At 55.8% G+C, this 26,963-nt stretch overlaps 1 protein-coding gene across 7 annotated transcripts in view; it reads left to right on the top strand.

The window, feature by feature from the left end:
- Positions 1 to 26,963, top strand: part of DNAH1 (dynein axonemal heavy chain 1) — a 76,925-nt gene that overhangs the window by 35,745 nt on the left and 14,217 nt on the right. For all 7 annotated transcript variants that reach the window (XM_086698025.1, XM_086698022.1, XM_086698020.1 and 4 more), the window contains exons 22-52: positions 1,416 to 1,580; positions 2,288 to 2,409; positions 2,510 to 2,615; positions 3,089 to 3,268; positions 3,916 to 4,056; positions 4,687 to 4,850; positions 5,040 to 5,153; positions 5,911 to 6,099; positions 6,393 to 6,498; positions 7,210 to 7,323; positions 7,740 to 7,889; positions 9,506 to 9,592; positions 9,701 to 9,887; positions 12,457 to 12,548; positions 12,744 to 12,898; positions 14,271 to 14,448; positions 15,252 to 15,446; positions 15,535 to 15,654; positions 15,924 to 16,082; positions 16,258 to 16,365; positions 17,438 to 17,578; positions 17,719 to 17,879; positions 18,314 to 18,471; positions 19,036 to 19,209; positions 20,019 to 20,057; positions 22,152 to 22,330; positions 23,294 to 23,524; positions 24,196 to 24,392; positions 24,870 to 25,005; positions 25,920 to 26,128; positions 26,219 to 26,390. In XM_086698025.1, coding sequence (XP_086554151.1) covers positions 1,416 to 1,580; positions 2,288 to 2,409; positions 2,510 to 2,615; positions 3,089 to 3,268; positions 3,916 to 4,056; positions 4,687 to 4,850; positions 5,040 to 5,153; positions 5,911 to 6,099; positions 6,393 to 6,498; positions 7,210 to 7,323; positions 7,740 to 7,889; positions 9,506 to 9,592; positions 9,701 to 9,887; positions 12,457 to 12,548; positions 12,744 to 12,898; positions 14,271 to 14,448; positions 15,252 to 15,446; positions 15,535 to 15,654; positions 15,924 to 16,082; positions 16,258 to 16,365; positions 17,438 to 17,578; positions 17,719 to 17,879; positions 18,314 to 18,471; positions 19,036 to 19,209; positions 20,019 to 20,057; positions 22,152 to 22,330; positions 23,294 to 23,524; positions 24,196 to 24,392; positions 24,870 to 25,005; positions 25,920 to 26,128; positions 26,219 to 26,390 — 4,629 coding nt within the window. The remainder of the gene's footprint in view (positions 1 to 1,415; positions 1,581 to 2,287; positions 2,410 to 2,509; positions 2,616 to 3,088; positions 3,269 to 3,915; positions 4,057 to 4,686; positions 4,851 to 5,039; positions 5,154 to 5,910; positions 6,100 to 6,392; positions 6,499 to 7,209; positions 7,324 to 7,739; positions 7,890 to 9,505; positions 9,593 to 9,700; positions 9,888 to 12,456; positions 12,549 to 12,743; positions 12,899 to 14,270; positions 14,449 to 15,251; positions 15,447 to 15,534; positions 15,655 to 15,923; positions 16,083 to 16,257; positions 16,366 to 17,437; positions 17,579 to 17,718; positions 17,880 to 18,313; positions 18,472 to 19,035; positions 19,210 to 20,018; positions 20,058 to 22,151; positions 22,331 to 23,293; positions 23,525 to 24,195; positions 24,393 to 24,869; positions 25,006 to 25,919; positions 26,129 to 26,218; positions 26,391 to 26,963) is intronic.

Here is a 26,963-nt window from a genome sequence, read left to right as displayed (position 1 = left end):
AGAGTGCCTTGCCCAGGTTTGCCCTGCTCCTAGAGCTCTGACAGGCTTCTCTCATTCAGAGAAGAACAGCTAGTATGAGGCTGTCCATCTCTGAGGTTCGGCTGCCAGAGAAGGCAATTCAGGATGTGAGGGTAGGGCTAGTGTTTGGTCTGCTACTATGGCTGGGGAGAGGCTCGGGAGGCATCTGGTCTTGGGGCTAGCACCTTCAGTCTCAAAACTTTCTGGGCTGGATGCCACAAGGCCCTGAGGCTCCTCAGTGCCCTCTCTTCTCTGCCCTGAGCCTCCCATTTCCATTTCATTTGGAGCTGGCTCAGAGGGAGGGGGCACTGGGGACTGCCCCTCTCCGGGGCTCTCAAGGCCAAGGCAAGAGCTGTCTGCAGAGCCTTGGAGGACTGTCCTGGGGCTAGGCCTACTGGTATGATTCTTACAGTCCCTTCCCTGGGACCTTCCTGGGAGCTGTTCAGAAACCTCCAGTGAAGGCCAGGAGCCAAGTGAGGAGGTCTTATCCGTGTGCTCCTTGGATCACTCAGAGATGCCTAAGTTCGTCGGCATTGTCCCTGGGTCTCCCTGGGTCACACTGTCCCCTCCACCTGAAGTTTCATCCCTTCCTGCCGTCCCCTCCAAGGCTCAGCATCCGGCAGCCCTCACTGACTCCCCCACAACCACCTGTTATATGGCCCCTGGTAGCTCTTACAGAGCCCATCACACTTGCTGGGCCCTTGGTGATTCAGAGGCAGAACTAGCTGTTTCATGGACCGTGGACACCTCTAGTGCAGGGACCATATCCTGTCTCCCTCTGTTTCTCACATGGGTGTGGCACAGGCCCAGCACAGAATGGCTGACACACACACATCTCTTGAGGAAAGGAATGAATGAATGAATGGAGGAATTTGCACTGATAGGAAAAGAGATAAGTCCTTAAAGAAGGATTTTGAGGTAGAAGTAGAAAGTGGCTTGTTTTGAAGTTGTCTTACTCTTGGACTCATGTTTCAGAGAGTATTTTATGGATCTCATGCTCAGGTCTCAAGACACCTCAGAGAATCCTGGGGTCATAAATCCAAAAGTCCTTCTGGGAAAGGAGACTGGTCTGACATTCCATGTGTTGGACTCTTCCCTCTGTTACTTCAGGGTTTACTGGTGTGAGTGTGTTTCTCTCGTAGGGAAGAGAGAAAGCCCCCCTGTTGGAGGCTTGCGTGTCCTGTGGGGCACTTTGACTTTATCTGGAGGGGAGGGCCTCTGTGCAACCTTTGTTCCCTGAGGTCCCATGACTGGCAGTGTCATCTAGAGATACACCTGTGGATGCTGGCTCTGGTGTCCAGTGGTCTGCTGAGCACTCTGGTGGGGTGAAATCTCTAGGTCATGGAGGACAGGACCCAACTGAGACCCCAGGCCCTGACAGTCCATGCCCTGTCCAGGAGGTGCTGGAGGAGTGGCTGAACTGTCAACGGTCCTGGCTCTACTTGGAGCCCATCTTCAACTCTGAGGACATCAATCGGCAGTTGCCTGTGGAGAGCAAGCGCTACCAGACAATGGAGCGGATCTGGAGGAAGATCATGAAGAATGCCTACGAGAACCGGGAGGCGAGCTCACATGGGGATAGGAGGGGGCAGCTGGGACCACTGAGGGCCCTGGTCACATTGTTGGGAGCCTCCTGGTCTCTTCTCTCCCTGAACAAGTAAGACTGAAGGACAAGTCCTAAGTCCTGTGTCTCCCTGATTGGACTCCACAGTCTCAAGACATACTCCTCAGAAACACAACAGTTGTTTTTCTTCTTGCAGATTTGCAGTCTACATTAGCATTTTAAAGTCTCTGACAAGTCCTGCAACAAATCAAACTCCTTGGCTTTGTTTAACCCTAATGTTTTTGACTATAGACTTTTTTTCTGTGGATTGACAGGGGTGATGAATGTGGGCCCTGGCTCAGGGCCATTTTCCTGCCCTCTTTCCTTTCCAGTTCCTATTGGTGGTCTCTGGCCAGCATGCATGCCCTCTGAGCCCACCTTGCTGTGTCCCAGTTTGACCATGCTAACTTTTTTTTTTAATTTTTAAACATTTATTCATTTTTGAGAGATAGAGACAGAGTGTGAGCCAGGGAGGGCAGAGAGGAGACACAGAATCCAAAGCAGGCTCCAGGCTCTGAGCTGTCAGCACAGCGCCGGACATGGGGCTCTAACTCACAAACCACGAGACCATGACCTGAGCCGAAGTAGAACGCTTAACCGACTGAGCCACCCAGCTGCCCTCTGACCATGCTCGCTTCTACTTTCTCTCTGGCCCGGGCCATGCAGGTGATCAACGTGTGCTCTGACCAGAGGCTGCTGGACAGTCTGCGGGACTGCAACAAGCTGCTGGATATGGTGCAGAAGGGCCTCAGCGAGTACTTGGAGACCAAGCGGGGCGCCTTCCCCAGGTGGGCACCACCTGGCCCGTGTCCACTCAGGCAGTATCTGCCCACGAGGCTGGGGCACAGAGGCTGCCTAACCCGCTCCCTCACCCTGTTCCCCTGGCAGATTCTACTTCCTGTCAGATGATGAATTACTTGAGATTTTGTCCCAGACGAAGGACCCCACAGCCGTGCAGCCCCATCTGCGCAAGTGTTTTGAGAACATTGCCCGGGTGGGTAACGGGGCCTGGGGCTCAGGCCTTGGAGTTCTGGGGCACCTTCCCAAGGAGGACAGCTCTTCTCTGGCCCCAAATCCTTTTAGCAGGAAACGAGGTGACGAATGCGATTCCTGGCCTTTGGAGACAGCTGGGGCCTGTGGGAGGAAGGGCAGCTGTAGAACCCCCAGCTCAGGGGAGTTCTGTCCCTCTAGTACACTGAGGTGCTGGCTGGGCCAAGAGACCCAGGAAGCCGAGGCTCCTGAATCACCTCATCTCATCTGTGTCTCCAAGGGAGGTCACACAAGCCTGTGCGAAAGGGGGACACACAGCACAGGCTCCGCCTCCTTCCCCAAGTGGGCTGGGCCGCAGCTGGGGACAAGGCAGGCCCATCCCGCACACATGCAGTTGAGGGAGTGGGTGGAGGGGGCAGGGCCAGCCCACCCGGCACACAGTGGGTAAGGCCTCTCTTGCCCCGCCCCTGCCCACAGCTGCTGTTCCAGGAGGACCTGGAGATCACACACATGTACTCAGCAGAGGGTGAAGAGGTAAAGCTGTTCTTCTCCATCTACCCATCCAGCAACGTGGAGGACTGGCTGCGGGAGGTGGAGCGCAGCATGAAGGCCAGCGTGCGGGACATCATCGAGAGGGCCATCAAGGCCTACCCCACAGTGAGCCGTGCCTCCCATGCCGCCACAGCCTCTGTGCCCCCCTGCTCCATCACGGGGCTGCCTGCCTGCCGGCCGGCCTCATCCTCAAGCTCTGCCTTGACCACTGCTGCTCGCAGGAGCAGGAGCCAGGGGCTCTCTGGGGGCAGGCAGTCCTTGAGGCTACTGGAGGAGGAGTCTGAAAACGCTCCCAAAATGAGACATGCCCCTGATAATAACCAACCATTGTGGTTGTGTTTCAGGCACTCACTGTGAGCCTGGCCTGGCTGGGGCCCTCCCCCATATTATCTCCCTCAGTCCATGGTCGGCAGCTCGCCTAGGTGTTAAGCCTTATCGTATAGAGTCAGTTCAGAGCCGTTCTCTGCCCAAAGGCATGTGATTTGACAGTGACAGTCAGGATCTGAACCCAGGACTGTGTGTTCCCTGAACCTAGGCTCCCACCCCTCAACTGCAAGGTCTCCTCTGCTGAGGAAATGATGACTCTGCCCAAATGACTCTGCCAGGAGGCCTAGAGCTTAATGGCTTCTCTGCTTCTGAGGCGGAATTAACTACTTGGGCCTAGAAGCACAGATGAAGTTGAAGCGAACAAGAGGATGCAGGGTTGGGGCTGACAGCCGCCTGGGTCAGCCCTGCCTATGTTATCTTTCTAGATGCCCAGGACCCAATGGGTTCTAAACTGGCCTGGCCAGGTGACCATCGCTGGATCCCAGACCTACTGGACCATGGAGGTGGCAGAGGCCCTGGAGGCCGGTAATCTCAGTAACAAGCTGTTCCCCCGGCTTGCTCAGCAGGTGGGAGATCACTATCTGCTCCCCCCCCCCCCCCCCCCGTGCACCCCTTACCCTGGGAGAACCCAGTCCCTCGAGGACATTTTCCTATATTGATCCTGTAAGGGGCCTGGAGTGAGATCTAAAGAGCAATAGGCCAGACACCTCCAGAGATGAGTGTCTCAGAACCAGCCACTGGTGGGAGAGACTGGAGGTCTGAGGAGAGTTCTGAGCCCAAGCAAGTGCCCCTCTCCTGATGGTCAGTGAGAGAGTCACACACCTGGGGCCTTCTTGCACTGTGCCGAGGGCTCTCCTTAGTCTGTACACTGGCTCCTCACCACACCCCTTCCTCAAGCCCCTTGCCAGGCTCCACCAGCTGGCCCTCAGAGGCTCACATGACACTGTATGCTGCAGGGAGGCAGATGCCATGCATGTGCCTCTGCTTTTATCTGCTCTCCTGCCAGACTTCCCAGGTGGCCAATGTCCTGCCTGCCCTCTCCCTGCCTAGTTCTGTGCCCCTTCCCATCCTAGACCATAAGAGGCCCCCAGAATAGAGATTATTCCTGGCAGAAGCCCACCATCTGTGCAAGGGAGGGGAAACCTACCTGCAGTGTGATCATGCCAATATCTGACAGTTTCCCCACGCTCCTGCAGCTCAGTGACCTGGTGGCCCTGGTGCGGGGGAAGCTGTCCCGCATGCAACGAGCTGTGCTATCAGCACTAATTGTCATTGAGGTCCATGCCAAGGATGTGGTGAGCAAGCTGATCCAGGAGAATATAGTCAGTGTGAACGACTTTGAGTGGATCTCACAGCTGAGGTGAGGATGCAGGGGCCCCTGGGCCCGGCCGTATCCAGGGCCAGGGCAGGGTGGAGAGGCAGTCTACATTAGGCCCTGGCACAAGCTGGGCAGGGGGCCTTGATGCCCTCATTCCCCACCTTGCCTTGGCCACATACCCAGTGGCCCATGGTCCCCATGACCCGGGAACCCATCTCCCTGAAATGCCAGGTACTACTGGATGAATAACAACCTGTACATCCGGGCTGTGAATGCCGAGTTCATCTATGGCTATGAGTACCTAGGCAACAGCGGGAGGCTTGTGATCACGCCCCTGACCGATAGGTGAGCATCCCCCTCCCCATGTACCCTTCTACCCTGGGAGCCTCCCTCCAGCTCTGGCTGGCCTAAGAGTTTGGGGACCACAAGGTACTATCAGTCATCAAAACAGTGGAAGGTTAGGAGCAGGGGTTTCAGGTTCAAAACCAGTTCTGCCCATCATAGGCTGAGGGACCTTGAACAGGTGACTCAACCCTACATGCCCCAGTTTCCTCTGCAGCTTCCTCAGGGTGGTTATGAGAATTTCGCCAGCCAAGGTCTAAAGCTTTTAGCCACACATGTGGCACTCAGTAAGCATCTAACGGATGAGCTTTACTAATTTCATCAGTGAAAGCCTTCTTTCAACGTACCAGAAAAATTGATTTTGAGAGAAACAAGATCCTGTTCCTTTTGTACAGTGAACAATTCTCTTCTAAAATGATCAGTCATTTCCTCTGGCCACTTGTACTTAGCAGCAGTTGAATTTTCAAGTTGGGTTTTGAAGAAGGAAAGTGAAGTGTGGTCAGAGGTCAGCCATCCCAGCAGGTCCCTGAGCAAAGCTCTGCAGGGTCATGGGGCCAAGTGGGGGAAGCACTGGGCAGGTGGCCGAGGGCCCCAGTCCTGACCCCAGCAGCCAAGGCTGGGCACACATGGGGCCCTGACAGGAGGGAGAAGCAAGAGCCACTATCCACGAGGCCCAGCACAGGAAGGCTCTCTCTCCCTATGTCTCTGGGAATCCTGAGGAAGGAGCATGGCCCATGCCTACCTCCTCTCACTCCTGCAGGTGCTACCTGACTCTGACCGGGGCCCTGCACCTCAAGTTTGGGGGTGCCCCAGCTGGCCCAGCTGGCACAGGGAAAACTGAGACCACTAAAGACCTGGGCAAGGCCTTGGCCATCCAGACAGTGGTGTTCAACTGCTCTGACCAGCTTGACTTCATGGCCATGGGCAAGTTCTTCAAGGGCCTGGCCAGGTGAGGCTGGTCATGAGGTTGGTCCAGGACAGGGCAGGAAGGCTGACCTCTCCCAGGGACACTGCCTGAGACTCCCAGGAGCATCACAGGGTGGAGGAGGGGACAGGATGGAATAATAGCAGTCAAAGACTCTGTCCCTAATGGGCACTGGGCTGAGGTGGTGGGTGTTGGGAATATGTCCAAGCTGGCAGAGATGATCATTGTAAGCTTCCTCTCAGCAGAGTCACAGGGGGCTTTGGAGATGTCAAGTGAGCTCTGAGCTCATATCCCCCCATTGTTCTTACCTCATTCAGTGCTGGGGCCTGGGCCTGCTTTGATGAGTTCAATCGCATTGATATTGAGGTGCTATCTGTGGTAGCCCAGCAGATCACCACCATCCAGAAGGCTCAACAACAGCGTGTGAGCATCCGGGGTTCCACCACCACCCCATGCCTCCCTCAAGTTACCACCGCATCACTTCAACTATCCCCAGCATGCCCACGCTGCCACGTGGCTCCTCATACCGGCGGCATCAAAAGCCAGGCACTTAGGCCTGCCCTGAGCCCAGCCTGTCTCATCTCACAGGGGACTGGGCAGTCCCACTCCCCCTTGTGGAACTGTCCCTGAGGGGCTTTTGTGGCCAGTCAGAGAGCCCACGCCCTCACCCCACTCCAGGTGTAACTTTCAGGCCGGCTGTGGTGGAGGAAGGGGTCCCTTATGGACATCCTGACCCTTATGGAAAGCCCCAGCCATTTGTCCCTTCTCTAGCCTCATTCAGAGTGGCCAGAGTTCTCCTCCTGGAGACAAGAACTGGGAGGCTGGCAGGTGCCCAACCCCACCCCAGTAGGGTGCTGGGTCCTAGTCAGAGCTGAGCTTGCCCAAGTCTAGGAGAACCAGTGTCAGGAACTGGGGGTAGGGTGTGGGTAGCAGGAGATATGTGAAGACCTCAGGGAGCCGGGACCTGGGAGGCCGCTGGTAGCTACCGGGACCAGAGGTCTTAGGTCAGATCCTGAGGAGCCAATCCTCTCTCCTGGGCTGAGCAGCTATAGCTGGGACAGGGCATCCACAGGGAACAAGGGGCCCATCCAGAGAGGAGGCAGGTGAGTCAACCCCTCCCCTCCCCCCACGTAGGTGGAACGCTTCATGTTTGAAGGTGTCGAGATCCCACTCGTTCCATCCTGTGCTGTGTTTATCACCATGAACCCAGGATATGCTGGTCGCACTGAGCTTCCTGATAACCTGAAGGTGAGTTTGGGCATAGGGCAGACCTAGTGACTTCTCAGGGTACTGGAAAGCCCTGCAGCTGTGGCCTCAGAGGTGCCATCAGGGATGATGACCCCCGTGGCAACCCTCCTGCCCAGTGTCCTGAGACCCACCCCCCAGCCATGGAGAGGAGACCCCGGGCTCGTCCTCAGGTTTGGGAGAAGTCAGGAGGCAGGTTCAGGTCAATACGAAGGACCGATTTCTAATGAGTAGAGTGGTCCAGTCACAGGGGAGGATACACCTCAGCTATGGCAGGCAAGATGCAGAGGGGAATCCAAGCATCGGTGAGGCAGGAGGGTAGTGAGGCTGCCTTCTGAGAACCAGGCAGTCCAGAGAGTGAGTTGTGGTCTGGGAGGGGAGGCCTGCTTCTCCGTTCACGTGTGCACTCCATGCCCCAGGCTCTCTTCCGGCCTGTGGCCATGATGGTCCCGGATTATGCCATGATCGCGGAGATCTCCCTCTACTCCTTTGGCTTCAACGAGGCCAGTGTGCTGGCCAAGAAGATCACAACCACCTTCAAGCTGTCTTCCGAGCAGCTCAGCTCCCAGGTGAGGAGGCCCTGCCCTGACCAGGTTCCAGGGTGTGAGAGCTGCCATCTGCTCCCGGTGAGCCCCATAGGATGGGAATTACATCCCCACTTCTCAGCTGAGGGCTAGTTCAGATGCAAGGGAGGGCCAAACATTAGGAAACCAAGGGCCACACAACCCAAGGCTGAGGAACAAGTACACTGGGTCTTACGGGAGCCCCGCTTCCCCCCAAACCCCGCACCGTGGGCCATCCATTCGGCATGCTGAGCCCAGCTTCTGGGACAGCTGCAGCGGACACCAGTGCGGACACCAGCACTGGTGGGTAAGCTTTCCTGTTTGGCTCCCTTCTCAGGCAGGCTCCCCCTTTGCAGTGGCAGAGATGAGCCAAGCTCTGGGCTTACATGCTGCCCGCTTAGTTTCTCTTTCTTAAGAGTTGTAGAAAAAGTCCCTGGTGTCATCCTAATGGGCCCCTTCTGGGTGACCTGCTCATGCATGAACACCAGTCACTGTGGCCAGGGGGAAGCCGTGCGGCCTTTGGCCAGGGGTGCCCCCCAAAACCCACGTGCTGGAGGAGATGCAGTCTGTTCCCAGGAAAAGCAGCAGCTGCCCGCCACAGTGCAGCCCGGGAGCCAGAACCCCTACACACCTTCTTTGTAACCGTCCACTTCCAAAGATGCTGCCCTCCCGTCAGACTCACTGTACCCACGTGGTTCTGGAAAGGCAGTCAACCCTTCTCAAGTGCCAGTGACTCAAAGTGTAGCCCAGTCTCTTCATCCTGCTCCAAGTCTGAGACTTCTGGGAAGTGCGCTGGTCCGTGGGTCAGGTCCAGATGTAGCTCTCATGGTCTGGCCTCATAGACAAAAATGGTAAATTTAAGGGGCACCTGGGTGGCTCAGTCGGTTAAGCGTCCGACTTCGGCTCAGGTCATGATCTCGCAGTTCATAGGTTCGAGCCCCGAATCGGGCTCTGTGCTGACAGTTCAGAGCCTTGAGCCTGCTTCAGATTCTGTGTCTTCCTCTCTCTCTGCTTCTCCCCTGCTCATGCTCTCTCATACTCTCAAAAATAAGCATTAAAAAAAGAGATAAATTTAACTATTTCCAACATACCTGCCATATAATGGAGAGAAACAGAACCAGTAAGTTAGCAAAGAGGAAAGCCTTGGTCTTCCCGGTGGGTCCTTGTCGTGTGGCTGAAAGGGTGGGTCCAGAGAGATTTAAGAGATAATGTTAGAAGGAAGCTCAAAGGCCCTCAGGGCCAACCCTATTGTGGCACTAATGGGAACTCCTTTCACATTTTTTTCCTCTCTGCCCCTGGTGCAGTGCTGGGACTGCAGGACTCTGCCTGGGTCGGAGTCCTCATCCTCAGGGGCCAAGAGTTGAGCAGGGGATGCAGAATAAGTAAACTTGTGAAGGGAGAGGGCTGCTGGGATGGTAAATAGAAGGTGCCAGAGGAGTGCAAACGAGGGCACCTGGCTCAGGCTGGGGCATGTGGGCAACCACAGATAGCTGTCGGGGGAAGTGACATTGTAGCGTCCAGCTGGGTGAGGGCCAGGTACCAGGTGGGAGACAGAGTGTTCCAGGCAGAAGCCCCCAAAGGGACAATGCCCACCCACCCTTCCTCCTGTGTGGTGGTGACAGGATCACTATGACTTTGGGATGAGAGCTGTGAAGACAGTGATCTCGGCTGCTGGCAACCTCAAGCGAGAAAACCCCAGCATGAATGAGGTGAGCTCCATCCAGCAGCACGCCCAGGCGGGCCTCCAGGATACTCAAGAGGGGCCAGAGGCACAACCGACCTGCGTCCCCTGAAGGCCCCACTGGCCTCTGCTGCAGGAGCTGATATGCCTCCGGGCTATCCGAGATGTGAACGTGCCCAAGTTCCTGCAGGAGGACCTCAAGCTCTTCTCTGGGATCGTATCAGACCTGTTCCCCACCATCAAGGAGGAGGAGACTGACTATGGCATCCTGGACAAGGCCATTCGCCAGGTCTGTGAGAAGAGCAACCTCAAGGATGTGGATGGTGAGCCCCTGGCCCCTGCCCTCACAGTGCTGGGGTGGCCATCCCGGGGTTCCAGGGCAGGGGCGCAGAGACAGGGCAATACTGCCTCAGGCCAAGAGTGCCACAGGCTGGGGACTGCCAGCAGTCCCTGCCCCAGCCTTGTCTCCACTAGAAGCTTCAGGTAATAGATGTCTAGGAAAATGTCCTCTGTCCCAATCATGCTTCTGATACCAGATGTGCAAGTTTCCCAATTCTTTAGCACCAGCTGGCTGTCCCACAATTCAATTCAGTTCTGACACTAATCAGAGTCCCAAGTCCCAAGTAGTCACAAGTGGTGAGCCCCCAGGTTACCCACAAATTTTCTCCAGCTTGGCCACAAATCAGAAGTTCCATGACCCCCTCCTTAGGTTTGACCATTCACTAGAACAGCTCACAGAACTCAGGGAAACAAGTTTACTACTTATTATATAATAAAGGATATGAGCAAGGATACAGACAAATAGCCAGATGAAGAGATACATAGGGTGAGGTCTGCCCCCTTGGAGTTGGGGGTGAACCACCCTCCCAGAACATGTATGTGTTCGCCTACTAGAAAGCTCTCTAAACCCCATGCTGTAGGGATTTTTATGGAGTCTTCATCATGTAGGCATGATAAAATTTTAATTATTATCAATTATTCTCCACTTCCAGCCCCTCTCCCTTCTCTGGAGAATAGGGGAGTGAGGCTGAAAGTTCTAGGCATCTAACCATGGTTTGGTCTTTCTGGTGACCAGCCCCCTTCCAGGAGCCCACCACCAAGAGGTGCCTCATTAGAACAAAAGACATTTCTGGCACTCAGGAAATGACAAAGGTTTTAGGAGCTCTGTGTCAGGAACCAGGATCAAAGGCTAAGTATTAGAAAAGAAGATTCTCCTAGCATCCTATTTATAATGGTTTGAGGAGCTCTGCCTCAGGACCCCGGGGCAGAGACCAATGTATATTTTGCTGGTTATTTTACATTGGAGAAGCAAATCCTGTTGTCTCCCCCAGACGTCTTGCTGTGGTCCCTCTCTCCATGTGGGGAGTAGTCACAGCACTTGGGCTCCTCTTGGGCCCTGTTCCTCCCTGACAGGAGCTCTCCTCTGCTCTGTCTTCACCTGCCTGGGGTGGGAATCACTGGGGAAATGGTGAGCTGTGGCCTGCCCACACCCACCACCCCACTTCACCCCCACCCCAACTCCCCTCTTTTGGAGCAAAGCATGTCACTCCCTTCTTCAGGACTTGCTCATACTCCTCATGGAACACAGCCCTGTTGTTGTTGGGCTAAGGAGCATTTGGGCTTTTCTTTTTTTTTTTTTTTTTTAAATTTTTTTTTTTTCTTCAACGTTTTTATTTATTTTTGGGACAGAGAGAGACAGAGCATGAACGGGGGAGGGGCAGAGAGAGAGAGGGAGACACAGCATCGGAAACAGGCTCCAGGCTCCGAGCCATCAGCCCAGAGCCCGACGTGGGGCTCGAACTCACGGACCGCGAGATCGTGACCTGGCTGAAGTCGGACGCTTAACCGACTGCGCCACCCAGGCGCCCCGCATTTGGGCTTTTCTTGAACTGGATTGTCACAAAAACCACCACACAGTTGGAAGAACTCTGTGGGATGCCCTCATCAATCTCCCTCTCGCCCCAACCCTCTTTCCCAATAGAAGGTGGGGGTCTCAATGCAGCCGCTGCACAGTCATGCAGCTCGAGCTCTGGTCCCACCATCCCCTAGCCCGGCTGACCTTTCCTCTCCTCCTAGACCCTCCCTGCCTGTCCTTTGTGAAGAAGGGGGGTGCTTCCCCAGGAAGTCACACCTGGCTGTTCTGGCCACCCTGGCTACACGGGGCCCTCTCTGGGGCCTGATGTGCTCATGCTGCAAGGCCTGTCCCCCATGCCTTCCACTGTTCATTCCACATGCAGCTCTGATGCCCCTTCCCGCCCACCAGGTCCCAGCAGGCTTGTTGAATGAAGCCTCAAAATCTCTTGCTCATGGCTTTGGCTCAGCTTAGCCATCACTGAATGAGTAGACCATGTCTCATTAACAGGGACCCCCAGGCATGTGGTACCATAGCTCCCTGCCACTCCCCAAGCCGCTCTTGGGCCAAAGTGATTGCTCATTCTCTACCTGTGGGTCTGGCCCTCTGCCCACCACTGGCAGCTATCCCTACAGCTCTGGTCTTGGTCAGTCAAAGCTCCTGACTGACTCTCAGGTTTTGTCCCTGGGATTTTGCCACGTATTGGCCACCATTTACTCAGGGCAGTGCTTTCGGCAGGAGCTGACGTTGCTTCTGGGGCCTGTGCCAGCTGGACACCTGACCAATGGATGTTAGGGACTGATGGTCACAGTGGCAATCATGGCTGGCCATTAGCAGAGAGTCTCTACTCTGTGCCAGGCACTGTGCTCAGGGCTTCACCTGCCCCCTCCTTTGAAGTAGGCACTATTGTCAGCCACATTTTATAGATGAGGAAACTGAGGCTCAGGGTGACCCACCTGAGGTCACACAGAGAGCTAGTGGCAGGGCCAGGACCCAAGCCCATGCTCTGCCCCCTGGGTTCCATTTGCATGTCCCTCCAGGCTTCCTGACCAAGTGCATCCAGCTCTACGAGACCACGGTGGTACGGCACGGCCTCATGCTGGTCGGGCCCACAGGCTCTGGCAAGAGTAATGTAAGTGGAGCCAAGCCAGGCGATCCAGCACCCAGACAGTGGGCCTGAGGGTGGTGGGGCCTCAGTGGGGTCTTGGCCCCCATTTGTACCTCTGTGGCCTCTAGACTACCCCTCCTGCCCCTGTGATCTGCAACCCACTCCAGCCCTGTTCTCTGGGGAACAAGGAGGCTCACTCTTGGGTGGCTGCCTCCCCAGTGTTACAGAGTCCTGGCAGCCGCCATGACGTTGCTGAAAGGGCAGCCATCCATCAGCGGTGGTGTGTACGAGGCTGTCAATTACTACGTGCTTAACCCCAAGTCCATCACGATGGGCCAGCTGTATGGAGAATTTGACCTGCTCACCCATGAGTGGTGAGTGGTCCCAATCCCTCTGCAGTTATCACCCTGTGCCTAGGCTTCTGGAGGCTGTGAGCCATGCGTCCCCCTCCCCACCCTAGCCCAGTGGGAGGTCAGGAGCTCAGGCTCTGGAGCCCAAGTGCCTGGAACCCTATTCACCACTGCACTTCCTTGCTGAGTGACCTTCCTCACTCCCTGGGTCTTGGTGCTGTCGTCTGCAAAGTAGGGATAATAATGGCACCATGATTGCCATAGAAAATGACCTTGACATAAAGAAGATGTTTGGACAGCATGGCACATAGCAAGTTTTCAGTAAATGTTGCCTGGTGTCGTGACCCCAGAGGGTTGGCGATTCCTCTCAGGGCCTCCATGCCCTGGCAGACACATGCATGTCAGGGAAAGTGCCTTGAGCTGGAGAGGGCAACTAAGTGGACACCGTCCAAATGTCAGCATGTGGGAGGCTCTTCTCTGGGGGGATTCTGTTTCTCTCAATAAGTTTCCAGTCTCTGCTGGGGACTTTTGCTTGGCTCCAGTGTTCTGGGGCCCAGAGAGGGGCAGTCACCTGTCTTTCTAAATGTGAGTCTGGCCTGCTCCCACATTTCTGGTGAAGGGTCTCAGCTATACCCACTCTAGGCCTCTGCATGGGTAGGTGGGGGGCCTGGGGATCAGACCAAAAACATGTTCCCCTACCCACCAGTTTCCCTGGCATTTGGGGCCTTTGAAACCTGAGCCTTCTTGGGTTCTGTGGCAGGAACTGGATACATCTCGTGACCCATCCCTTGCTTTTTCTGCTAGGTCATTGACCTCTTATCTTTCTCTTTCCATGTCCCAGAACTCTGTGGACCTCCATTTCTGCTGTTGCCTCCTCCCCCGTTTCCTTTCTTTTCCCCAGGATATCACCTTTTTTTTTTTTTTTTTAATTTTTTTTTTTCAACGTTTATTTATTTTTGGGACAGAGAGAGACAGAGCATGAACGGGGGAGGGGCAGAGAGAGAGGGAGACACAGAATTGGAAACAGGCTCCAGGCTCTGAGCCATCAGCCCAGAGCCCGAGGCGGGGCTCGAACTCACGGACCGCGAGATCGTGACCTGGCTGAAGTCGGACGCTTAACCGACTGCGCCACCCAGGCGCCCCAGGATATCACCTTTTTATCCTCTTTTTAATGGAGATTCAGCAGAGAAGGAATATAAGCACACATTTTTATAACCCCATGTTTTACCAAAAAGTCCCATTTCCCCCATTATAGTTTTTCAATGAATGAAGATATTGAAGGGAAAAATACCCCAGCAGAGCAAGGCCAGACTGGCAGCCAGATGTCTCTGGGAGTCAGCTGTGCTTGCTGCCCTGTTTCTGGGCACCTACAGCCCTCTCCTCCTTGTAACTGCAGGACAGATGGGATTTTCTCCTCCCTCATCCGGGCGGGGGCCATCGCCTCTGATACCAACAAGAAGTGGTACATGTTCGATGGGCCGGTGGATGCTGTCTGGATAGAGAACATGAACACGGTGCTGGATGACAACAAGAAGCTGTGCCTTAGCTCTGGGGAGATCATCAAGCTCACAGAGGTATGTCTACCTGTCCATTTTCCCGGCTCTCCTATGCATCTGGGTGGACCTGACGGCCACAGCATGCTGGCCATCCTCGTCCCCCTCCATCTCAGGACCACAGCTGCACCTCAGCCCATCCCCACAACCTTTTGGTGTCCCTCTCCGTCCCAAGCTCCCATACTTGGCCACGTCTTGTGCAGCTGCTCAGAGCTGCCCATCTGCAGACCCACAGTCTGTGATGCTCTGGGCCTAGGTCCAGGATGACCACCCACAAGGCTCTGCCTTGTGCCTCCCAGGCCCCCTTGCAGCCATGTCAGCCCAGTCTGAGTCAGGCATCTTAGCAACATGACAGTCGTATGGGAGACAGGTAGTCCAGACCTGGCTGTAGGGACACCTGCCTGGTGTGTGAGGTACAGTTCTCAGAAGAGGAGGTATCACCTGGGTGTAAGAGCAGTTCATGGTATCCACACTGAGCTGATCTCTTGAGCCCTTCTGAGAACACCCAGAGATTCTGGAGCATAGCAGGCAGCTCCCATCAGATTTCTCTATGGCTCCAGGGACCCCAATATGCCCCAGTCCACTATACTGGCCAGAGAGTAATCAGGAATCTCCTGACTTTTGTTCTCCTCAAGACTCCAGGGAGGGATATTTTATCAGCTGAAGACCAAGGGGTTTCTGCATCCCTTCCACCCCAGCACTGCTCCTGGTGCACATCCTGCCCCATGGCCTGCCTACAGTTGCAGGATGGGCAACCCCTCCCCATAACTCTGTGGCCCTAGGAGCTAGTGGCTGGCCCACTCACACAGTTCATGTCCTGCCAGGCAATGACCATGATGTTCGAGGTGCAGGACCTGGCAGTGGCCTCCCCAGCCACAGTGTCCCGCTGTGGTATGGTGTACCTGGAGCCCAGCATCCTGGGGCTCATGCCCTTTGTCGAGTGCTGGCTAAGGAGACTCCCTGACTTATTCAAGCCCTATGAGGAACAGTTCAAGGCCCTCTTTGTTGGCTTCCTGGAGGTAAGCAAGTCCACAGTGTGCCTGGCCCAGGTGGGCAGCCAGGTGCTGTGGCCGCCAGCCACAAGAGCCAGGTGCTCATCCCCTGTAGGGGTCCATAACTTTCATCCGGAACTCGGTAAAGGAGGTGATCGCCTCAACCAACAGCAACCTGATCATGAGTCTCCTCAAGCTGCTGGACTGCTTCTTCAAGCCCTTTCTGCCTAAAGAGGTATGGCTCTGAGCAAGTGGGGCTGGGTGCCTTCTCCTTTCTGCCCACTGCTCTCCTTGCCCGAGTACCAGAGGGCCCTGAACCCCACGCCCAGCTTCCTGGAAGAGAGATTCAGATAGGCTCACATGGGTCACGGGATCACCCCATCAGGTCTGCTGCAGAGACACCAAACTATGCAGCAGAGGCCAAAGGATGCCCCCAACCTCTGCCTCCTAGGGCTACTCAGTACTATTCTTGCCTTGGCCTGATACTATTCCCACTATCCCCAGGGCCTCAAGAAAATATCCCCAGAAAAGCTGAGTCGCATCCCAGAGCTGATTGAGCCCTGGTTCATCTTCTCCCTGATCTGGAGTGTGGGTGCCACAGGGGACAGTGCCAGCCGCATCAACTTCAGCCACTGGCTCAGGATCAAGATGAAGATAGAAAAAGTGAGAGGCAGCAGTGCCCCCCCCCCCCCCCCCGCCAGGCTGGGCTCCCAAGTCCAGGATGTGTGTGCTGAATGCCAGGTGTTCTGGGACCATCCATGGGACTCGGGCCCCCAGGGACAAGTAGCCACACAAATTCCTGGGCCTCATAGCCTGGTTTTCCTCTGGTCCCTCGAAGCTGACCATGCCCTTCCCAGAGGAGGGGCTGGTTTTCGATTATAGGCTGGAGGACGCCGGGATCAGCAGCACTAAGGACGATGAGGATGAAGATGAGGAAGGCAAGAAGGTGAATGCAGGCCTGTGCCGAGGGGACAGGACGGGACGGGAGGCGCCCCACTGGGTCGTGGCTAAACTTCTCGGTGAATCCTGACTACAGAGAAGAGGCCATGTTGATGGCCACAGGTCTCAGGTGGCGGTTATTTGCATTATCTCATGTATCCTCACAGATCCACAGTATACCTATTATCGTGCCCATTTTCCAGACAAGGAAATTGAGGCTCAGAACAGTCATCCCCAGCCAGTGGGTTACAGAGCTGGACTTGAACCCGGGACTGGGAGCTGTTCCTAGAGTTCCTCCCCTACCAACCATATGCATTGACTCCTCCGTGTTGATGCCGAGTCCAGGGATGTTCACCTCAATTCTACTAAAAAGTCCCATTTTCCTAGGGGCTGGGCACCATAAGGGCAGGGCAGCAAGCCCTCAAGGCCTACTTTGGTGTCCCATTCATTCTATCAGCCAGCGAGGGCTCTGTGAGCCTACTCTACTTCTAGGATCAGAATCCTAACCCAGGAGGAAGAGGGGGCAGAGAGGCATTTGCGGAGATGGCCACTATGCATGGGGCTGGGGATCTCACAGGGCACATTTGAGTCTAACAGGACTGTCCCCAGTGTGACCTGTGCTTGACCATAGTGAGGACCCTCATCGGGGGAGGTCTGCAAGCTGGGTCAAGGAATTCATGCAGGTGGGATGGTGTGGGGAGATGAGGCCAGGTGATCTCAGCACCTGTGGTTCTGGTCCCCCCCTCCCCCACCTTGGATAGTCTGAAATTAAATAGCGAAGGCCTTTGACTTCTGGGCTGTCCACTTGCTGGAATACTTCCTTGATGCAGAGACCCACAGCTTCCCTAGGAAGCTGCCCACAAGGGCAGCCGTGTGCAGAGAGCTCCCCCACTCGCAGTGGTTTGTTCTGGGGTTCCCCATGGTGTGCAGAGAGTAGGGCACAGGCTTCCTATTTCAGTCAGAAACAGCCCCTTACCCGGGCTCTCTTGCCAAGGCCTAACAGTGCAGCTCCTTGCCCTCCTGGTGCACTTGGCCAGAGTGGGGTTCTGGGCCCAGCCCTGAGCTACCTGTGGTTCCAGGTTGCCTGGGTCAAGTGGATGGACTCCTCGACTCCGTTCACCATGGTGCCAGATACCAACTACTGCAACATCATCGTGCCTACTATGGACACAGTGCAGATGTCCTACCTGCTGGACATGCTGCTCACCAACCACAGGCCCGTGAGTGCCCCTGCCATGCCCTGTCTCACCCAAACTAAGGCCCAAGTCAGGGGGTGGCTGGCCTCCCATATTGACAGGGTGGCAGCTCCTGCTGTGTGCCAGACCCTGGGAGAGTTTTGAATACGTGATCCCTGTTCTAGGTGCTGTGCATCGGGCCAACAGGCACAGGGAAGACCCTCACCATCTCCGACAAGCTCCTCAAGAACCTGCCGCTGGAGTACATCAGCCACTTCCTCACCTTCTCAGCCCGAACCTCGGCCAACCAAACCCAGGACCTCATCGACAGCAAGCTGGACAAGAGGTAGGCACCTCATTCCTTTCTATGTCCCGTGTCCTCCCAGCCTGGCTCAACCAGCTGCTTTCTCAGCTCCTCACCAAATTATGCTCTCGGGTTTGCCGAGACCTTCCTGGAGGGCCCTGGGCTCCTTTGCAGACTGTTCTGGAGCTGTCATCCATCAGAAATGCCTACTAGGCCCAGCCATGGGTGCTTGCCCTGGGCTGGGTACTCAGGTGGGGCTTGTTATGTGTCTGCATGGGAGGCAAGACTCACCTTGAGGGAGCCCAGACTCAGGGCAGCCAAGTGTGATGTCCTAGGATGTTCAGAATGGGACAAGGGGCTGCTCAAGATATCCAACAATTCAGAGGAGGCTGAAGGTAGTTGCCATCCTGCCACCCCTGGGCTCCCAGAGGACCTGGTACCAATGGGTGCTAGGCTCACACAGCCCCTTCCCACAGGCGGAAGGGTGTGTTCGGACCACCCCTGGGGCGCAACTTCATCTTCTTTATTGATGACCTGAACATGCCAGCCTTGGAGACGTATGGTGCCCAGCCACCCATCGAGCTGTTGCGCCAGTGGATGGACCACGGTGGCTGGTATGACCGCAAGGTCATTGGTATGTACCCTCTGGCCTGAGCCAGTGGAGTGCGGGCTGGGTGTGCTGGGCAGGGCCAGGGCATCTGTTAGGCAGGGTAGGCACAGCGCCCAGTGCCCACAGTACTTTTAGAGGGTCCACAGAAATGTTTTGATTTTAAAAAAATTTTTAATGTTTATTTGTTTTTGAGAGAGAGAGAGAGAGAGAGAGAGAGACAGAACATGAGCAGGGGAGGGGCAGAAAGAGAGGGAGACAGAATCCGAAGCAGGCTCCAGGCTCCGAGCTGTCAGCACAAACTGTGAGATCATGACCTGAGCCGAAGTTGGACGCTTAATTGACTGAACCACCCTGGCGCCTTGTTTTGATTTCTTTTAAAATCACCAGGAAGATGAACTTTCAGGTCAAAGAACATTTTTAATGTATAACATAAATATATTTGTCTTTATTCTAATACTGATATAAATTATAGTTTTTAATATTGTTATGGAGGAGAGGAGACCCTTGAAGGCCAAGTGCCTGGGGCCCACAGAAGTCATAATTCAGCCCTGGGCAGGGCTCCCTCCTGACTTCCTGCCTCCACTCCAGGAGCCTTCAAGAACCTGGTGGACATCAACTTTGTCTGTGCCATGGGCCCCCCAGGTGGAGGCAGGAATGCCATCACCCCACGGCTGATGCGCCACTTCAACTACCTGTCCTTTGCTGAGATGGATGAGGTCAGCAAGAAGCGCATCTTCTCCACCATCCTGGGCAGTTGGATGGGTGAGCCTTGGGCAGAAGTGGGGGAGGCCATGGGCAAAGGCAGAAGCCCAAGCAGATAAACTACTCCTAGGACAGCCGGGCAGCTGCAGGAAAGGGGGGAGTGGTTGAGGCACTGACCTCAGCCCTGGATTCATCCTTTACTCAGCTATGTCACCACTGGCAAATTTGTGAACCTCTCTGAGCCTCAGTTTCTCCATCTGTATAATGGATGATGATATTAGAGTCCACCACCCCAAGTTGTGAAGGTTAAATAAGACATTGCACGTAGCATCATTGCATGTAGCATCTGGCACATGGGGATTACTGAATATATGATTTATACACTTGTATGCTTGTGACTTCACCTGCATATGCACACACATACATGTCAGTACTTACCTAGAAAAGCTGGTGGAAGGATGTTACTTTTATAAATCAGGAAAAGCCACCAAGATAGAATGGACAAAGTGGCCCTGATCTTCCATGGGGTTTGGGGAAAAGTCTGCATCAGGATGCAGTTTCCCTCACCAGCCCACCTCCTATCTAACATACATTCTGACCTTTGAACTCTCCTTGGCACTGTGCCAGGTGGTGGGGGATGGGAGTCAGGTCTTCCCTCCTGTGGCCTGGCCTGCCCTGCCCCCAGGGGTGATAGGTCAGAACCTGCCTACAGGCCCAGCTTGTGGGGGTGGGGGGGGGGCACATTGCTCTGAGGAGGGTGGGTAGCAGGTAGCTGCTCTGGGAGCTGCCCAGCTCAGCCCAGCTGGCCAAGGTGGGCAGCAAGGGACCCACCTAAGTTAGACCCCCATGTCTCTCCCTCAACCCTCTAGATGGACTCCTCGGGGAGAGAAGTTACCGGGAGCCCGTGCGTAAGTGCAGGCCCAGACAGGCCCTGGATGGGGTGAGGTGCTGGTTCCAGGGGGAGCCCTGGGCTCCAGTTGGGTGGGGCTGAGGCTGGGTCTCAGTGGCCACAGTGAACCATCCTCAGGCTCATGTGAGGGCCTTGGGCTATAGCCAATGCCTTTGTAGGCTCATTCAACTATTCATACAGCAGCCAGTCCTTCGGTGCCTGGGTTATGTCCATCTTGCAGTAGAAGCAAAGTAAATGTGAGTTCAGTGAATGAGCTCCCACCCTGTGTAAAGAAGCAGGGGCTCCAAAGAGGCTGGCCCTCTCCGAGGAGCAGGCATCTCCAGTGTGGCAGCCTCACACAGGACGGATCTGTCAGTCATTGCTGCAGGGCGACTGACTACCTCAGGCCTTCAGACCCACTTCATATCCCACCTCTTCCCCTACCTCAGCTGAAAGAGGCCATCAGAAAACAGCGCCCTCCTTAGGCCTCCATGTCCATTGCTCACCTGCACCCAGGCGCCCATTGGCCCTGTCTTCTCTCTTGTTGCTGGGAACGGACTGCCCTGCTCCCAGACAAGGTCAAAGAGTCCTGTTCTTTAGCCTGAATCCCACCCCCAGATTGTGTGCCAGAGGACATGGCTCCACCTCCCAAAACACTGCATAAGTACCCACATATGTGTGTGGCCCTTCTCCACTGGGCCATTCCATCAGCAAGCAGACATGTCCCCCATCGTAACACAAAACCCCAAACAGCCACTCTGGGCCCCTTCCCATCCTGGCCATCACTCTATTTCTCTGCTCACGTTGACAGCACAGCTCAAAAGCATTGTCTCTTCATGCTGGCACCAGCCGCCCCTCCCACTTTCCCTCGTGCCCCACCACTCCCCAGAGAGTGCCCTTGTCACCAGCGGCCTTGTGTGGCCAGACCAAAGGTCAGCTCTCAGTCCTCACATTCCCGGGCTGTCACTGTCAGTGGAGGGTGGCCGCTCCTTCTCTCAGGTCACCACCCTCCACCCCCATTTCCCCACCCCACCCCAACCTCCCACCTGTTCATCTATCCATCTCCATCTGCAGCCAGAGGGACCCATTCAAATGTTCATTCGGATCACACTCCTCCGCTGCCCAATTGCAGACAAGAGCCCAAGTCCCAACAGTGGCGGATGGGGCCATCCCTGCCCCTTGTCACCTCTCTGCTCTCACCCGCTCCTCACTGTCCTGGGCCTGCTTATGCCTCCCTTCCTCACGAGGCCTCTCCCAGCATCATGCCGAATGCCCCTAGCCCTGCCCCCCCCCCCACCCCCAACACCTCTCTCCTGCGGCAGGCCTCTCCATAGCTCTTTACTGTCTGCTCTGCTGCACGTCTGTTCGTTCCCTGCCTCCCCACAAGAATGGCAGCTTCAGGGTGATGAGTGTGTCTGTTGGAGCTGCCCTCTGTGCCCAGGACCTAGAACAGTGCAGTGCCTGTGTTAATAGATGAGCCCCTCTGTGGGGCTGATGAGTCCTCCTGCCCCTTCTTTACTTTTTTCCACTTCAGGGGATTGATTCCCTCTGCCCCAAGTTCCCACTGACAGCATTTTGATTCCCAGCAAAAAATTGAGTAGATTTTAAAGAACAATAAAACAGATTATGTTAGTAATGAAAATGCAGGCTCCGGGGGGCTGGTAAGCCCTGCAGGTCACGGCTGACTCCAGGCCCTGCACATCCCCCGTGATGCCCTCCTGAAGCTTATGTGGACCATGTGACCCTCCCCTGCTTGGCTCAGAGCCGGCATGTTTCAGGTGTGGGGGACAGCCCCACTGGCACTGACTCCCCTTGGTCCGTGTGTGTGTCCCAGTGCCCCAGTGCACAATGGCCTGTGTCAGTAATGAGGATGTGCAAGTGAGGAGCTCAGAGCAGGAGATTCCTCACCCCAAGCTAGGGGACATCAAGAAGAACTTGTGGAGGAGGTGGCATCGAAGAGGATCTAAAGGGTGGGTGCAAGTGAGGCCCGCAGGCTGGGGAAAGGGCATCTGGGGGAGAACACGGCATTGGCAAGGGCAGGGGGTTAGGATCCACAGAGGCCGCACTGGAGCCCCCACCTGTGTGACCCAGGTCCACCCTCCTGTTCCCACAGCTGGGGCCCCCACCATCGCTCAGTTTGCGGACCCCCTCGTGGAAGCCACCATCATGGTATACTCCACCATCACCTCCCAGCTGCTGCCCACCCCAGCCAAGTCCCACTATACCTTCAACCTGAGGGACCTTTCCAAGGTCTTCCAGGGAATACTCATGGCTGACCCAGCTAAGGTCGAGGTGAGGATCTGGTAGGATCCCTTCCCAGTGTCCAGCAGAGGAGTACCCACCATGACTTCACAGTCCTCCCCAGCCCCTCAGTTTTAGGCCTTACTGCTCAAACACTGCCCAGCCTTGATCTGGCCAGGCCCTGAGTGGGGCTGGAGGCATGGTGGGCTCCAGACCCCCTGCCTTCCTATAGCTGAGTCCAGATCCATGCTTAGAATGGCAGTGGTGTTGGGACTCACACAAAAGAGGGAGCCAGGGCAAAGAAAGGGAGAGAAAGTTTCCTGTTGGAGGCCCTGTGTGGGAGAAGATTTGGGAGGAAGAATGAGTGGGATGCACTCCAGGAAACAAATGCTCCAGTGGAAGGAGCAGGACTGTAGCAGGGAGTGGGCTGTCTGGTGTGCTGGGTGGGCTGGGGCAGACTGTGAGCTGTGGGGGCCGCAGGATCCTGAAGGTGATGGGAACCATGGGTTTGGGTGGGAGACAGATTTGCACTTGGAATGGGGGTGGGTTTGGTCAGTGTGTGCAGAGCCTGGTCTGCACAGGGAGACTCAGTGAACAGGACAGATGCCAGACTTGGCTTTGCCAAGCTATAGCCAAAGAGGTAGAGAGAAGGGCCTGGGAGCTTCCTGAAGGTCAGCTACTCACCCAGGGAGAGGCAGGAAAGCTGGGATGGAGGTGGCAACAGACATAGAAATGGGAGCAGAATCCGAGGGGCTTGCTGAGTGGCTAGATGTGGGGCGTTAGGAAGGAGAATTGGGCATTCCTCCCCAGCTTGGGGTTTGAGGAATCGTGGGGGCCCTAGTGGAGCTGGGTCCCAGTAGGCACTTGGCCTTCTGAGCCTGGATCTGGGGGTGGAGAGGCACAGGCGTGAGGCACAGCCCCATGCAGGACGTGGTCCTTGGCCGGCTGCCCTGTGTGCAGCCCTGCCCGGGACTCCGGGGGAAGAGGCAGGTGCTGACGCCAGGATGGCTGCAGGACAAGGTACAGCTGCTACGACTGTGGTACCATGAGAGCTGCCGCGTGTTCCGCGACCGCCTGGTGAACGAGGAGGACCGTGGCTGGTTCGACAAACTACTGGAGAGCCACATGGAGTACTGGGACGTGGCCTTTGTTGAGGTCTGTCCCTTCCAGCCCATCCTTTATGGGGACTTCATGTCGCCAGGCTCTGATGTCAAGTCCTATGAGCTCATCACCAGCGAGAAGAAGGTGAGGGGCCCGGCTGAGGCCTATTCCTCCTGGGGCCCTTCATGCTGCCCCCCGGGACCCAGGCCCTCTGCAGCACTGCTAACAGACCTGCGTGCTGTGGCTGGAGGGTCAGGACACTGACTTTGAAGGCCAGCACTTGGCTCTCTGGGTCTCATTTCCTTTGTCAAAAGGGTGTAGCAGGCCCTCGTTGGCCCACCTCTGAGGATGAGCCTGTGGTTCATTTGAGACGGGCTCTGTAAACAGGGACATGCTGTACCTGTTGGAGGGGCTATCATCCTGCCCTCAGAGGGGCAGCAGGGCCCCTGGGGTCATAAGTCTGAGTCATGACCCCAGGGAGATATGGAAGAGACCCCGTCAGGGGTCTCAGAGCTGCGTGGCTGGCGTGGCCTTCCTGATGGTTTCCCTCCACACACATCCCCTCCTTGTTCCTAGGAGCTCCCACCAGAGTCATGGGTCAGTACACTTGTTAAAACCCAGAGGAAACAGACAGGGCTCTGACCCCACGCCTCAGGCCTTGGTGTATCCAACAGGTCGGGCCTTATGTAGGTGGAACTGGCTTCTGAAGGCACAGCGCCCTTCCAAGCACAGAGGAAGGGGTGTGCTTTCTGTTGGGGGCCCTAGTTCACAGAGACCAAGAGAGGACCCAGATCTCCCCATCCTCCCTGCCCCAGATGATGCAGGTGATTGAGGAGTACATGGAGGACTACAACCAGATCAACACAGCCAAGCTGAAGCTGGTCCTCTTCATGGATGCCATGAGCCACATCTGCCGCATCAGCCGCACCCTGCGCCAGGCGCTGGGCAACGCGCTCCTGCTGGGTGTGGGTGGCAGTGGCCGCAGCTCCCTCACTCGGCTGGCCTCGCACATGTGAGGGCCCCCAGACATGGTGGGCAGTGGGTGGCTGGCGGCAGGCTATTGGTTCCATTTATGTTCTTCCACAGATGGGGGAGCCTCGGGCCGCCCCGGGCCAGGACCCCCAGCCATGGGCTTCTGAACACACTGGGAACAGGAACTAGGCCCCAAGGAGAGGCAACAGCAGTGCCCTGTGGTGCTGTGGGGAGGGAAATGTGGCTGCAGACATCCAAGAGGGATTCCTAGATGAGACGGCTATAGGCTTTCTCTCAGAATCAGAGCTGGGAGGATGGAAGGAAAGGGCATTCCAGGCCATGGGAACAGCTTAAGCCAAGGTCTGAAGGCAAGAGAGCATGTTCAGGGCCTGGAGAGTCTGCAGATCTGCCCAGGAAGGGGGCCAGACTCCAGATGGCTGGGGTGGGGTGTGGGCACCCACCACTCAGCACTTGGCCTCAAGCTCTGGTAGGCCTCCACCCAAACTCCTGTCTCTAGGGCTGAGTACGAGTGCTTCCAGATTGAGCTATCCAAGAACTACGGCATGACCGAGTGGCGTGAAGATGTCAAGAAGGTCTTGCTCAAGGCTGGCCTGTACAGTCTGCCCATCACCTTCCTGTTCTCCGACACCCAGGTGCCACTGCCATAGGCAATGGGCAGGGTCCAGGGTGGGGTGGCTATAACCCCATCCCAGTGTGGTATCCTATAAGGTGGTCAGTCCTTCAAGCCCAGGTCACTGTCTTTTGGGGTGGCTGTTTTGAGGGACAGCTGGGACTAGGGGTGAGGGAGCCCATAGTTGGGTGGGTCAGGTGCGTGGGGCCAAACCCAGCCTATCAGGGCTAGGGAGATATAGATCGCTACTAAACCCTAAGGGTAAAGAAGGCCCCTGGCACCATGGCTGACCACAAATGGCCCCACACTCACTGGCCAAAGGCTTCCCACCTTAAGGACCACAGGACTTGTGCCCAAAGTGCTGTGCCCGTGGTGCTCTATTTAGGGGCTGCTCCCTCTAGAGCTCCCTAGGCATGAGTACTGTTACTAGGTCTCTTAAGAGAAGGTGAGGTTGTGGCTTTGGGGTCTCAAGACAAATACAGCAGCACTTAAACCTGGCTAGGGGTCAGAACTGGGCCAAGGCTGAAATCCTGAAATATATCCCACCCTGTGCAGAGTCCTCTCTGTTCCCAGCCCTGCTTCTACCCCAGGGTCCCCTCATGTCATCTGGTAAGGACCTATTTCTGCCCATGGCCTGGTTTTCTCCTGTAAACAGGAGGACTAAACAGGCATGGAGAGGCCTGAAAAGTGAGGAGTAAGGTGCCACATCTCCTACCCAGGACCCAAGGCTCTTTCACAGCCCAGTGGTGATGTTCAGAGTCTCTGCTATAGGGCAGACCCGGATATGAGTCCTAGACTATGACTTATGGGGTCACTTGTATGATCCTGGGCTTCTCTGCCCAGGTTTGTAAAATGGGGCTGCTGTGAAGGTCCAGGGAGACCAACGCCCAGGGGCCATCATCAAGGCTTAGCTTTTGCACTCTCATCTCTCCCCAGATCAAGAATGAGTCTTTCCTGGAGGACATCAACAACGTCCTGAACTCGGGTGACATTCCCAACCTCTATACCTCAGAAGAGCAGGACCAGATTGTCAACACCATGCGGCCATATGTCCAGGAGCAGGGCCTGCAGCCCACCAAGGCCAACCTCATGGCCGCCTACACTGGGCGTGTGCGCAGCAACATCCATGTGGTGCTGTGCATGAGGTAGAAGCAGTCATCGCAGCCTGCTGTGGGGAGGGTTCTGGGCTCCTGGGGGTGGAAGTCAGCATCTCATTTGGACTCCTGGCCCCCCAGCCCCATAGGAGAGGTCTTCCGAGCCCGCCTGAGGCAATTCCCCTCGCTGGTCAACTGCTGTACCATTGACTGGTTTAACGAATGGCCAGCTGAGGCCCTGGAGTCTGTGGCCACCATGTCCCTGAACGAGATCCCAGAACTGGAAGCCACCTCTGAAGTAATTGGAGGACTGGTAGGTGTCTTGGTGAGGAGCAAGCTGTCGTGGGGGAACTGTTTAGGCTTGGGACTCTCACCCAGGCTCAACACTGATGGGCGTTTGGGCAGGTGAGTTACCTGTGCTGAGCCTGTTTCCTCATCTGTATAATGGGGGTGCCACAAGACTGTCTCAGTGACATAGGTGGTTGGACACACACTTCACAGTCACTGTTTGTTTTGTTCCCTGAGATCTTTGTGGCAGCTTTCTTCACAGAGCCCCCTGACACAACCAAAGACCATGGATGGGGGACTAGATCTGTCTAGTCCAAACTGAGAGAGTGGTGGTCACCTGAGGGCCAAGAGCTAGAGTGAGTCCACTTCCCTGTCCAGCTATGCTGAGGCCTTGGGCCCTCTGTTTCCCCTGGCCCAGCCTCCAAGGAAGGGGGGTCCCACCTTAGGATTCTCAGGGAGAGGCAGGTCTTGGGAGCTGTGACCAGGGAAAGATCTGGGAGAGACCTGAGTCCATTTAAAGGCAGCTCTGCCCTTGACAGTTGTGTGAACTTAAACAAGCCCCTTGACTTCTCTGGGTTGTGGGATTTTCTGCAGAATA

The sequence above is a fragment of the Puma concolor genome, chromosome A2 (assembly GCF_028749965.1).
Source record: "Puma concolor isolate L17-30 chromosome A2, mPumCon1.1.hap2, whole genome shotgun sequence".
In the NCBI taxonomy this organism is placed as follows: domain Eukaryota; kingdom Metazoa; phylum Chordata; class Mammalia; order Carnivora; family Felidae; genus Puma; species Puma concolor.
The sequence above is the reverse complement of the archived record's forward strand: the minus strand, read 5'-3'. Positions and strand labels throughout refer to the sequence as shown.